At 35.9% G+C, this 13,545-nt stretch overlaps 1 protein-coding gene across 21 annotated transcripts in view; it reads left to right on the forward strand.

Annotated features, from left to right (window-relative positions):
* The window catches only part of PLEKHA5 (pleckstrin homology domain containing A5), a 237,422-nt gene that overhangs the window by 145,916 nt on the left and 77,961 nt on the right, over window positions 1-13,545 (forward strand). For 12 of the 21 annotated variants that reach the window (XM_082740620.1, XM_082740621.1, XM_082740623.1 and 9 more), the window contains 4 exons: window positions 2,364-2,436; window positions 8,255-8,355; window positions 12,871-12,986; window positions 13,282-13,299. In XM_082740620.1, coding sequence (XP_082596746.1) covers window positions 2,364-2,436; window positions 8,255-8,355; window positions 12,871-12,986; window positions 13,282-13,299 — 308 coding nt within the window. The remainder of the gene's footprint in view (window positions 1-2,363; window positions 2,437-8,254; window positions 8,356-12,870; window positions 12,987-13,281; window positions 13,300-13,545) is intronic. The other 9 variants (XM_082740618.1, XM_082740622.1, XM_082740626.1 and 6 more) reach the window with 1 other exon arrangement.

Here is a 13,545-nt window from a genome sequence, read left to right on the forward strand (position 1 = left end):
GGGATCGAGCCCCGAGTTGGGCTCTGTGCTCGGCGGGGTCCTGCTTCTCTCTCTCTCTGCCTGCCTCTCTGCCTGCTTATGATCTCTGTCTGTCAAATAAATAAGTAAAATCTAAAAAAAGAGAGAGAGAGAGAGAGACTACTCTCTTAGCATGGTTCAGTCTCAGACACCCTAATAAGTTGGGGGTGTATATTGTTCTGCTGTTTGGAAAATCTGGTAACTAAGCTTTTTTGGAGCCTTGCCATTATTTTGAGAATTAGTAAGGATATATGTACATTGATTTTCCAACATCTGTTTTTACTGCTCAGAGGCTGTTTTCTTTTTTACTTTCTGGTTTGCAGCTGGGTTTCCAAGTTAAGTGACCACGAGATAATTGAGATAATGTACTGGCATTCAAGACCTTTGTCTTTGTTCTATCTCTGATTATACATGTATATAGATGATACAAAGAGAGTTAAATATTAGGTCATTGATAGTGCTAATTATTCAGTCAAATATTGCTAATAGCTTTCAGATTACCTAATAATTATAGTCACTGAAATTCATAATGAAATTGTTATGCAACATTTATTAGACATCATTCCATCTTAAAGTTGGGGTGACAACTAAACACATATTGAGAGAGGGCCCTCTTAAAATCTAGAGAATTCCCAGTCATTCAAGCAAAACAGTTTTGTCAGTGTCCACTGAGTTGATAATGTAACTTGAATACCAATTTTTAATTTTTATTTTAAAATCATCTATATTTTAACTATATGACATTTAAATTTATCCAAACTGAAAAAAAAAAATTCTTTTTTAAGATTTTATTTCTTTTATTTGAGAGAGCGTGCCAGAGAGAGAGAATGGGTGGGGAGGAGCTGCCTGGAGAGGGAGAAGCAGACTCCTCACTGAGTAGGAAGCCTGCCTGATACAGGGCTTAATTTCAGGACCCCAGGATCATGACCTGAGCTGAAGGCAGCAGCTTAACCAACTGAGCCACCGAGGGGTCCGTGAAAGTTTTTTTTTTTTTTTAGCTAGTCTTTCTAATAAGTCCAAATTATGTTCAGATAGCTTAGCATAATATTAAGCCTAATAGAGTATATGGGACTTCTTTAAAATGGTTTTTGTTCTCGTTTCTTGATCCCTTGATTAATTTATATTGGAAAATTGTTACCAATGAGTGTTTCTTTTATAATAGATATGTGACTTACAGAGAGTTTGCAGAATCACTCAAAAGTCCAAACTTTTTAATTATTTGTATTAATGTTATTAGGAACTAAAAATCCCATATACCATTAAAAAGATGATTTTTTTTTTTAATTTTTTTTTTTTGGTCCTTTGAGGTAACTGTCAATTTTAAGGACAAATCTTTTGTTTTGAGATTTTTACCTATATAATTGAAGTTCTAAAGTCATTTTTAGGTGGTTACAGCTAGAAATAAATAAGAACTATTAATGCACATCCAATCTGGCCTCTCTCTTGCCTTGTGTGTGTTTCATTTTCTTTTGTAGTTTTGCTTTATTGCATGGGGGAAGGTAATTTTTATTAAAATTATAATTTTGTTTGAGCTTGGCATTTTTATTAACTGAATTACTTAAAAGAAGCTGCTGGGGCGCCTGGGTGGCTCAGTGGGTTAAGCCGCTGCCTTCGGCTCAGGTCATGATCCTCAGGGTCCTGGAATCGAGTCCCGCGAGTCCCACATCGGGCTCTCTCTGCTCAGCGGGGAGCCTGCTTCCCTCTGTCCCTCTGCCTGCCTCTCTGCCTACTTGTGATCTCTGTCTGTCAAATAAATAAATAAAAATCTTTAAAAAAAAAAAGAAGCTGCCAAAGAGTCACTCTTTCTTGCAGGATGAGCAAAACCCAAACTGTCCATGTAGGAAGAAAAAAAATGTTTGTGAAATGTATTTGTATGCTAAGAGTCCTTTATTCCTAGTCTTTTTAAATCACATTACCTCTGAGATGATTTCAAATCACATATTTTTCTTGTTGTTGAAGATTAATGTATTTATTAAATCTGGTTTACCAGAATATATACAATGTTGCATAGTTACATTATCCCCATGTTAACAGACGTGTGTTTGGGAAAGTGAATTTCAAATCGCTTACAAATATGAACCTGAACCAGTTTTCTTCAAAAGTGTTTTTCATGTGAGAGAATGACTTTTCAGAAATGTGTATACTTGGGAATACCTTCATGCTCGCATGACCCAAGTCTCTAGAAAACTTCCTCCATATTTTGGCTTTTTAGTTAGGTTTTTGTCTAGCCTATATTACATACATCTTGTCCTAAAAGCTTATTTTAAATAAATGCATCAAAAAGGAATTTGAATTTTCTGAAATGAAAAAAAAAAAAAAACCTTTAATGTGCTGATTTAATTTAGGACAGTACTGGCATGAAGCTGTGGAAAAAACGCTGGTTCGTGCTTTCTGACCTCTGCCTCTTTTATTATAGAGGTAAGTTTCCCAAAAACTGTCTTTAGTGTACTATCTCATAATTGCAACAGAATGTTAAATAGTAGATACTTTTTTAAAGAAAAAAACAATTCTTTGGTTGTTTTATTATCAACAAACAATATCAAGAAAACCTTTTCTTCATCCATATATAATACTGAGCAGTTGAGGTAGGCCTGAAAACAGTATAGTGCTTCAAGAGGATTAGTCTTGAGTTGTGGTCCGATTTCTGTAGTTTGATTGTGTGGATCTTATTTATGTTTTATGTAAATAGCATATCAGTCTTCACTTTGTAATGTTATCCTTGAATTCGGTGCCTAACGGATTAAAGTCATTAGTGTGATGAGATTCTTTTAATGTGTCAGCTTTATAAGATCCAGCTGTTGATTCATTGAACACACCGTACTCCCCAGCAGATGTCTGGAGAGTATCAGAGATTACTCTGATGTATTGGCAAGTTTTTTTTTAAACTACAAAGAAATGTACTTACCATGATCTCTATCCTCCTTTTCTTAACTATGACAACCTCCCTGAGACATGAAGAAAATTGTATAAGGGATATATACCAGGCTGTTAATGTTGGTGTAGAGGAAATAAAGGTATTATCTCAGGTATGAGGACATAGTCTTCATTTCTCCTATATGGACATCATAAACTCCTTGCTTAAATATGTTTTCTTATTAATAAGTGGACAGAATTTTAAAGCCAAAGTCCGGGGAAATCTCTGCTTTGTGCTATATGGACCTGTTAGATGTTACATGGTTCATACCTAACAAAGAAAAATCTACATAGGCTGTGCTCTCCATAGAAATCTACTTTGGCTGTAATATAAAATCATGAATCTGGACATTAACTCGTTCCTTCCTACTTTAAAGTTCAGTTGGAAACAGTCACTCAAGAATTGGAGTGTTAAAGATGTTTAATAATTTATAACCTTTCTAGGTAAGTATTTCACAAGACACAACAGGATTTTAGAACTGATTAACAACTTTAAAGTTTGTGATTACACCCAAAAAGTGTGTTGAAATTCTGTGGTCATCTATCAGAGCAATATAATGCATCTTAACCTTCCAATCTGAAATTACTAGAATGGTATTCATCTGTTTTTTCCCCCACTGCAAACTGTGGTTGAGAAATACTGCTGAGTCAGAATCAACCAAACCTATAAAATTTCATTTTGTCATAGAGATGTTGGTCAGGCAGCAATTGTGGTATTATCTTTAGTTTAAGTGCCAACCATACTCTACAATTTTCCTTAAAAATTCCTTTAAAATTTTCCTACCATTTTTCTATCCTTTCAGAAAGTAGGAGTTATATATAACTCATGCATTATTTCTAATCTTATAGTTTGTACTTCTCTCTTTTATAGTTTGTAGTCTACTTAGAGCTTTAAACAAGGACAAGAAAATATTACTATTCTCATATAAAATTTCTTAATGTTAATTAACAACAAAAAGAACCCTGACTTCCTTATAACTTGCTGTTGTTGCTCATGGAAGGGTACTGCTTAATTAAAATAGAATAACTTTTAACCTAATTTTTTTAATGTAAAAGTTGAGTTCAGAAGCCATACTGAATGTAAGATTCCATATTATTATTAACCAGGTACATTTTATACTCAGTATATTTATTAATTTTAGTATGGTTTGCCAGACAGGAGCAGTGTAAAAAGGAAAACATCATTTAACTCACTTCTGCACTTCAGATGGCTGGCAATGAGTAGATTATACACTTTCACTATTTTATCAACAGGAATTGTCAAATTTGAAATTAAAACTACCAGATTTTAGTGAGATGATCATAATACCGTGCATTTTTTTGAGCATTTACCATATGCTGAGGATGTAACATAGATGATGTATTTCATCTGTTCCTTATAGCCATTTAACAAGGTAGGAGATCTTACTTTGCCTGTTCACACAAGAGGACCCTAATGGGCAGTGAGGTTGTATTATTTGCCAAAGGGTCTCACAGCTAGAAAGTGTCAGAGCCAGAATTTAGACCTAGGCACTTCTCTGAACCACAGGATTTTTCCTTATACGGATTTCTTATCTTAACCTGCTGAATACAGCAGCCCCCCATTCATTTCTTCTGCATCTTTCCAAGTGTCTAGTATACTGATGTACACAGTGCACTGTCAGCATATTTTTACAAATCAGTCCACATTTCACAGATATGGAAAGTAAGACAAAATAAGTGACTTGCTGTTTTTCACAGTAGTTAGTAGCCAATACCAGATGGAAGTTCAAGTTTCCACTTTTCCTTACAAAGTAGCGGGCATATTAGGACAGAACACTTAGATTGCTCTGTTTTACAGTCTATCTACTGACAATACTTATTATGGGATTTAATTCATTCAGCAAATATTTATTGAGCAGGACCTGCTTCGTTCCAGTTGCTGTCAAAACAGTGAAAGAAAGTTCTCATGAAGCTTCACTCTAGAGGAATCAAGGAGACAGTAAATAAATTCAAATAAATAAACGATACGATGATAAGTGCTTTTAGGAAAATAAGGTCATCGTATGAAAGACACGCATGGAGGAAAGATTTCTTTGGATCAGTTCTCTGAGCATATGTTTTAGACAGCAAGGTCTGAATGACAAGGAAAAGCCAGATGAGTATAGTATTCAGGCAGGGGAGCAAGAGTGCACAGTAGTTGCTAACTCTGAGGTTAGCAAAGTGGAACAGTGAAGGAGCTGAAGAAAGCCATTGCACCTAGCTCGAGGGCTGGCAATAGGGAGGCAGATGGGAGGAATGAAGATTGCACCAATGTCAGGTTCTACTAGAATTTCCGTTCTACTATAGATACCGTAAGGAAACAATGGAATGTTTTCGGTATATGAGTGATATGCTTTGATTTACATTGTGGAAAGCTCACTCAAGCTGCTCTTGGAAAACAGATTATAAAGAGGAAGGAAGAAAGCAGAGACTAGTTAGGGATTATTAGGTAAAAATGATAATGACTCAGACGAAGGTGGTAGCTAGCCATGAGCATTTTTGATGCACCAATACATTACTAGGTAGTAGGATACAGAAGTGAACAATATAAACTCCTCTCTTCATGCAACTCACAGATTAGCTAAAGGAGTCTAAGAAGGACTGTCATAGTGTTCAGTTGTATTGAATGAATGTTGACCAGGTGTACAAAAAAAGAATTAGGAAAGAAGGGTGATCTAGACAGTGGACTTTTAAGATTTTCAAAGCATGAGGGAGCATGTCATATTTGTAATATTACACATGAGGCTTATGTAGCTGGAATGAAGGTTATGTCTGCAGACATAGCAGGAGTAAAGGCTAAAAAATAAAATGATGCACAGAAGGCATTTGTTTACAATCTTTTTTTTTTTTTAAGATTTTATTTATTTATTTGACAGAGAGAAATTACAAGTACACTGAGAGGCAGGCAGAGAGAGAGAGAAGGAAGCAGGCTCCCTGCTGAGCAGAGAGCCCGATGCGGGACTCGATCCCAGGACCCTGAGATCATGACCCGAGCCGAAGGCAGCGGCTTAACCCACTGGGCCACCCAGGCACCCCCATTTGTTTACAATCTTAATGAGTTTTGACTCTATCCTAAATGCAAGAATAATAATAGAATCAAATGCACATTTTAGAAAAATTACCCTAGCACTTGGAACTACAAGCCAGGAGACCAATTAACAAAGTATTGACATATTCTAGGTAATGATAGCTAGTAATAAATAATATTCCAGTCTGTAAGTTATGTACCCAGCTGTAATTATATGTCTGTTTTGTCTTTGACCCAAATATCTTTAAAGCCGAAGTAGAAGTGGGGAGTCTAAAATGTTAACTTAAATCCAGTCAACGTTGAGATTCTTACGGTTCTTGTCCCAGGTTATGGCCCCAGGATGCGAGCTCTGTGATCGAGATTAATGTGCAAGAGCCTCACCAGGGAGTGTTCATGGGAGTATTATTACCTGCAGGGAAGGAAATAGGTTGGGGTGGAGGGAGTTGGGCTGCCATCCAGTCTAACAAAAGGCCCGTCTCACCCACCGGGGGACTTCATTCCTTCTACAGATAATCAGTACCCACTCTTTGCTTGTCAGTGTATACAGCCCTTAATCTGTAAGACAGTTACTTAGGTCAGGCTTGACAGAAATAAACAGAAGAATGCCATGATTAGGGACATTTGAAGAATCTAGTGAAGAACTCTTAGGATAGTCATTTGACAAAAGATGAAGATTTTTATAAATGCAGTGCCCTTAGTTTTATATAATAAGGGTGTTATTTATTGAATACTTCAAATGGGCTGCTCAGTGTCCGTTTGGGAAACCATTTCTGATGAGGCCATGAAGTCACCCTACACCATAGTGCTCTGCATATTCTGAAATAACTTTAGAAAAAGTCACCATTTCCAATAATGCAACATAGGAGAATGTATTATTTGATAAAAATGATTTTTAATAAAGATGACTTCATGAGCTATTTCTGATTATATGCTTTATATAAACAAAATGGACTTAAAAGTAGAATGTGACTCATTCTTTTAAATTCTCATATTCTCTATAATTGATGACTGCTTTCTCCCTCTTTTTTTTTTAACCTTTTAGACTAAATCTGCACTTGTGTTCATTCTTTCATTTATTAGTGAACTCTACCTGAAGGAGCACAGTTATAGTAAGAGAATTTTGTTGACTTATGAGAAAAGCTACAGAAATAACCTCTATTGAATGCAACTTTCTTTTGGAAGTTTCATCATATATATTAGAAATGAGAGGAAGATAAATAAAATTCCTTGTTAAGTTTATGATAATAAAAAAACATGACAAGCAGAGTAAAAAGAATTATTTCTCATTTATGGTTTTTCTCATTGCTGAGTTCATCAGCCTAATGCACAGCTTTATTAACTTGTCTTACAAGTTTCTAACAATGAACTGTATATTTCGAGTTCCATAAACATCTCTGCCCCCAAGCAGCAAGTTAATAATGTGAATCTATACTGTGCCAAGATTAATGTTTTATCATTTTCCTGGGTATGTTTTATGTGCTTGCCTTGTAGGCCTGTAATTTATTCCCATAACTTCGTTGTGTATCAGAATGACCAGTAAAAGCTAACTACAGTTATATGTTTTAAAAATCATATAATTTTTATAGCATAGTTTTAAAGATGTATATTTATGCAGATGTATTTTAGCATCTACTGTCATTCTAAATGTCTTCTTGGAGTCGACATTGTAGTGGGGAGAGAGAATTGGTAAATAAATAATAAAGCATGTAGTATGTCTAAAGTATGGGGGTTGGGGCAGTAAAGTTCCAGAAAGTTCCAGGGCTCTAGGATGGGTTAGAATGGGAAGCAGTGTGGTCAAGGAAGGCTTTATAAGGAGATATTTGAGCCAGACTGGAGGGTGTGAGCAAGTGAGCTGTGCATGTGTCCTGGTTTGAAATGGTTGGACATTTAAATCCTACCAGAAATGGGGGGGGGGGTTGATTTTCTAAGGTTTCTGTGTTTTTACTTATATGCTAATATATATTTTCAGTGAATCACATGTTAAGGGGTTTGTGGACTGCGGTATATATGCCAAACAAATATATGGGTTTTTTTTTGTCTAATTGACATTTTTCTGATGTGTGAGCACCCTTTCTGATTTGCTTAGGATGGGGAAGCTTAGTAAAAATGAAGTATATATACTCGGGCTTTTTAATATTTCCTTTAAAAACTTATAAAGAACTATCTAAACAACACATGAGTACAGTTCACTTATATATAGGAACCTTTTGATTGGATCAGAATAAATTTTGAGAAAATTTATTCTGCTTCCTGAGAACATTTAAAATTCTAATCAAATGCTCAATTATCTCTTAGATGAGAAAGAAGAGGGTATCCTGGGAAGCATACTATTACCTAGTTTTCAAATAGCTATGCTTACCTCTGAGGACCACATTAATCGCAAATATGCTTTTAAGGTAAGGAAATAGTCATACTTTTTAATTCTGTATTTGAATCTTGCACAGATTTTAAAAATGGATTATAAAAAATATTTTAGTGATGGTCATTTTTATATTTAAAATATATTAACAGTCTTAAGTTTGAGTAGGAGAATCCTTTTTAATTAGGAAGCATGTTCTCAAATATCTAAGGGCCAGGTGTCTTCATGTCTGTACTTCACAGTGGTTCTAGATAAAGCAAATATGTGAAAATGGCTAATAATTGGTAAATATGGCTGTAGGTGTCCTGGTGATCACTATACTATTCTTAAAAGATACTGTATATTTGAATTTTTTCATAATAAATTTGGGGAAGAGGACTGTAGGAAACAACTGTGGTTTTTAACATATGTATGTATATGATCTCAGAGTATTTGCAAAGATGTTCTCGGGTCTAAGTACATAATGAACATCAGGTAATTTTGAGATAGTATTGACATTGAGATGTTAAAACTTACTAAATCCAATCAGACCTAAGCCCCCCTCCTTGACTAGCAATACCTATCCACTTCTCATATGCTGGTTTGTGAAATACTTCAAGTTAAAAGCCACTTTAATGATATTTCAGTTATTTTTGTTTTCAAAAGCCATACTGCATTCTTTGCTTTATGACTGTGGCTGAAATAAATTTTAGAGGTCACTTATTTTTTAAGTCAGTTTTAAGAACTCTGAAGGGTTTGATGTTAAAATTTCATTTGAAGGGGAAGGTAAGGGTAACATATGCTGTAATTGAACAGTGAAAATGGTTGCAGCCCTATAAAACTGATCCCATTTTTACTGCCCATCCACATTTTTTTTTTTGAAGATTTTATTTATTTATTTGACAGAGAGAAATCACAAGTAGATGGAGAGGCAGGCAGAGAGAGAGAGAGGGAAGCAGGCTCCCTGCTGAGCAGAGAGCCCGATGCGGGACTCGATCCCAGGACTCTGAGATCATGACCTGAGCCGAAGGCAGCGGCCCAACCCACTGAGCCACCCAGGTGCCCGACTGCCCATCCACATTTTTAAAGAATACCTAGGACTGCAGCTTATTTACAACTTTTGCTAATTAACATATTACATTACTATCTATGGAGAAAAAAGCAGGAAAGTTAGAGTAGTGGGCAGGGGGTGAGGGTGAGGGGGTAGTGATGGACAGCCTCAAGAAGAAGGTGATGTCCGAGCAGACACTGTGGGTCAGAAGGGAATGGCATGGAATTTCAATAAATGTTATTAACATCGTAAACCAGAGGAACAGAATTAAGTATTTATGATGCTATAACAAAATTTAATATTGGTAACTTAAAATAATAAATTGAGGGGCGCCTGGGTGGCTCAGTGGGTTAAAGCCTCTGCCTTCGGCTCAGGTCATGATCCCAGGGTCCTGGGATCGAGCCCCGTATCGGGCTCTCTGCTTGGCAGGGAGTCTGCTTCCTCCCCCCTCTCTCTCTGCCTGCCTCTCTGCCTACTTGTGATCTCTGTCTGTCAAATAAATAAATAAAATCTTTTTAAAAATTTTTAAAAAATAATTAATAAATAAATAAATAAATTGATAAAAGTTACTTTCACATGTAAGACTGTATGATACTGTTATTTGATCATGAGTTTAGTTTTTGTGTTTGCTCATCAATTTGGCAAAAGTTCATTGAATGTACTCTTATAGGACATTTTGCTGGGTTCATAAGACTTAAGTATTAGAATGTTGAAGTCTCAATAACAGTGACAATGTGTGTTAGGTGTACTTTCTCTGTAATTATTTGGTTTTGATATTAATTTTATTTTCTCTGTAACAAGGGTAGTAATTTCTCTCTCAAATTCTCTTTTGCAATGTTGTTTCCTTCAAATTTATGAGCGACTTTTGACACTGAAGCTACTGTTTATCACAATGGTGAGTAGAAACTTGATAGATGATTGTAGAACTTAAAGGTAGATAGCAGACTCTGTCATTATCTAATAAATATTTCTACTTGACAGCTGGCAGGCATGGTATGGTTTATTGGCATAGAAGTTGTGCCTGTACCTTGATCCTCTAGCACTAGCCCTGTTTCTTCCATTGATTACAGATGTGGACAGTGGTCTTTCTTTCATTTCTCCAAAACCCGATTCAGGCAGTCATGGCTTTAATCATTTTAACAACATGTAGCATTTGAGCTGATTCTTTTACATTGTTTCCATGGATAGTTTTATATCTCCAACAAAGTCTAGTGAGATTTGTTGCTTATAGAGTTATTTGGATCACTGTGTTTATTGAATTTATTTGTCTTGATTCTTTCTGAAAAAAAATTTGTTGAAAAAGCTACTTTGACACTGTTAATGAAGCACATAGTCAAGATTTCAAAGTCTGTAGCTCCAGATTTATTTCTCTCCAGTTTTTATATTCAGCAGACTAACTATGTACCTCGTGCTCTCCTTTACCTCATTGTATGCTGGCATAACTTATTTTTCCTTGTCTTTCAGTGTGTGATGGGAAACTGTCACAGGCATTTTTACATGGAGATTAAGAAGGTTTCCTCCACAGAATTCTCTGCCTTGCCCATTTTTCCTCCTTTGATACAGCTACTACTGCTGTCCTTCTTTGCCCTGCCAGCCCCCGGGCTAAACTGAGCTCTTAGTGCTCATCCCTCATTGATGCCTTTATTTCATTCTTCTTCCATTTCTTAGGAACAGAGGCAGATTGATCCACTATAAACATAAAAACCCACTTAACCACTTACATAGGCCTTCCTCAAACCCAAAATGTTTACATTTTTCTAACATCTTAATTCTATTGTTTTTCAGTGTTCCATGGTTTGTTGTTTATGCACCACACCCAGTGCTCCATGCAACAAAATATTTATATTTTAACTCTGAAACTTGAAATGAAAAGCTAAAGGGAAATACCATTTTGGATCATTTCTTAATCTTTTATATTTGTGTGTCTATGAGGATTAAACAAAATGCTTCAACAGTAGCACCTTTTGAAGACTGAAGAAATTGCTAACACAAAGGGGAAATGCTATATTTCTATTAATTTTGTTGCTAGTTGCTCTAGAACATTCTTTTTTTGTTGAAGTATAATTGGCATACAATTAGTTTCAGGTGTACATCATAATGATTTGCTATCTTTATATATTATGAAATGATCCCCATAGTTAGTCTCCTTACCATTTGTCACTATACAATTATTATAATATTATTGACTGTATTCTCTATTCTATATATTATATCCCTGTGACTTAAGTTATGTTAGAACTGGAAGTTTATACATCTTAATCCTCTTCACCTTTTTCACCTACCCTCCAATCCCTCCTGCATCTGCTAACCAGAATTTTGTCCCTGTATCTTTGACTCTGTTTCTGTTTTGTTTTGTTTGTTCATTTGTTCTGTTGTTTAGGTTCCACCTATAAGTACAATCAGACAGTATTTGTCTTCCTCCATCAGACGTATAACACCTGGCATAATAGACCTCCAGGTCTACCCATGTCATTGAAAGATGCCATTTCTTTTTTATGCTTAAGTAATACCCTGCTGTGTGTGTCTGCCACATCTGCTCTAGCCATTCGTCTGTCAGTGGACACTAAGCCTGCTTCCATATCTTAGCTGTTGTAAATAATGCTGCCATGGGGGTGCATATATCTCTTTGGTTTTTGTTTTGTCTTTAAAGGGTTTATTTATCTATTTGAGAGTGAGAGCATGTCACAGCAGGGTGGGGGAGAGAGAGAGAGAATGAATCCCAAGCAGGCTCCACACACAGCACGGCTTGATGCCAGGCTCCATCCCATATTCCATCCCACGACCTCGAGATCAGCACCCAAGCCGAGTCTGATGCTTAACCAGCTGAGCCACCCATGCATATTTCTCTTTGAGTTGGTGGTTTTTTTCTTTGAATAAGAAGAGGATTGTTTGATTGTTTGATAGTAGTGTTTGATAGTTTGATAGTTCTATTTTTTTTTTTTAAAGATTTTTATTTAGTTATTCGATAGAGAGAGACACAGTGAGAGAGGGAACACAGCAGGAGGAGTGGGTGAGGGAGAAGCAGGCTTCCCGTGGAGTAGGGAGCCCGATGCGGGGCTCGATCCCAGAACCCCGGGATCATGACCTGAGCCAAAGGCAGACACTTAACCACTGAGCCACCCAGGTGCCCCAGATAGTTCTATTTTTAATGGAACATTCTTGAATAAAGAGGTGTAAATTGTAGTCAATGGAAATTGCTAGGGATGCATACATGGAACAGGCATGGCAAGGAAGCATAAAAAGGAACCTCGTTTCTTACCTCCTTTTTTTCCCACACACCTTTTTCCTCATTTTGATTTTCAGAGGAAAAATGACAATGTTGGGAGGACATTATAATAGTTATATTTTTTTCAAGATTGAATTACATTTTAAGTCACTCATTACTGTAACTGTGTATAAGCCAAGTCTGATTTCTTAGAAAATTGATAGTGATGATCTATGTAGGGAACCACTTAACTGTCTTTCTTTTTCCTTTACAGATCCCATGTATCTGTTTACAATGATCCTGTCATTTTCAATCAGGCAGCCCATCCAAACATGCGGACCTATTATTTCTGCACTGATACAGGAAAGGAAATGGAGTTGTGGATGAAAGCCATGTTAGACGCTGCCCTAGTACAGACAGAACCTGTGAAAAGGTAAATGCTTGTAGGGAAAATAATGGTGATTGCCACTTACATTTTATTCCATGCCTGGCAAGTGTATATCGTTATCATAGTACATATCATTTTATTAGTCATGATATAAAATCATTTCTTCCTCAGAAATCAAGGATTAATTCATGTTCTATATTAAATTAATACACCGTTAGTTAATTTGAGATACCACCTGCATTTTTATTCCACATTTCCTCTTTATTCATTTTCACCTATCAGTGTACTGAGGTGAATCCAGAATCCTAACATTCAAACTGAATATTCTTTCTTCTTACAGAATTACCTTTAATTTCCGGTAAGTACATTTTTAATTGTTATCTTAAACCTACACAAGACAGTGTTTAAGGCCTCAATCCTAAAAGAGAATTTATATTCATGAAGTTAATTTTATTGTGCTTTTATATTATGTTGTATTTTTTTGGAGTGTAATAGATAGAAATAAAAAATTTTGATGAGTTTCATTTCTTCAGCATTTCCTGATTAATTCTGAAGACTTTATGATAAATGTCTCCAGAAAACAGCCCATTAAGCATTAAAATCA

This window comes from Mustela nivalis (assembly GCF_964662115.1).
Source record: "Mustela nivalis genome assembly, chromosome: 7".
NCBI lineage: Eukaryota > Metazoa > Chordata > Mammalia > Carnivora > Mustelidae > Mustela > Mustela nivalis.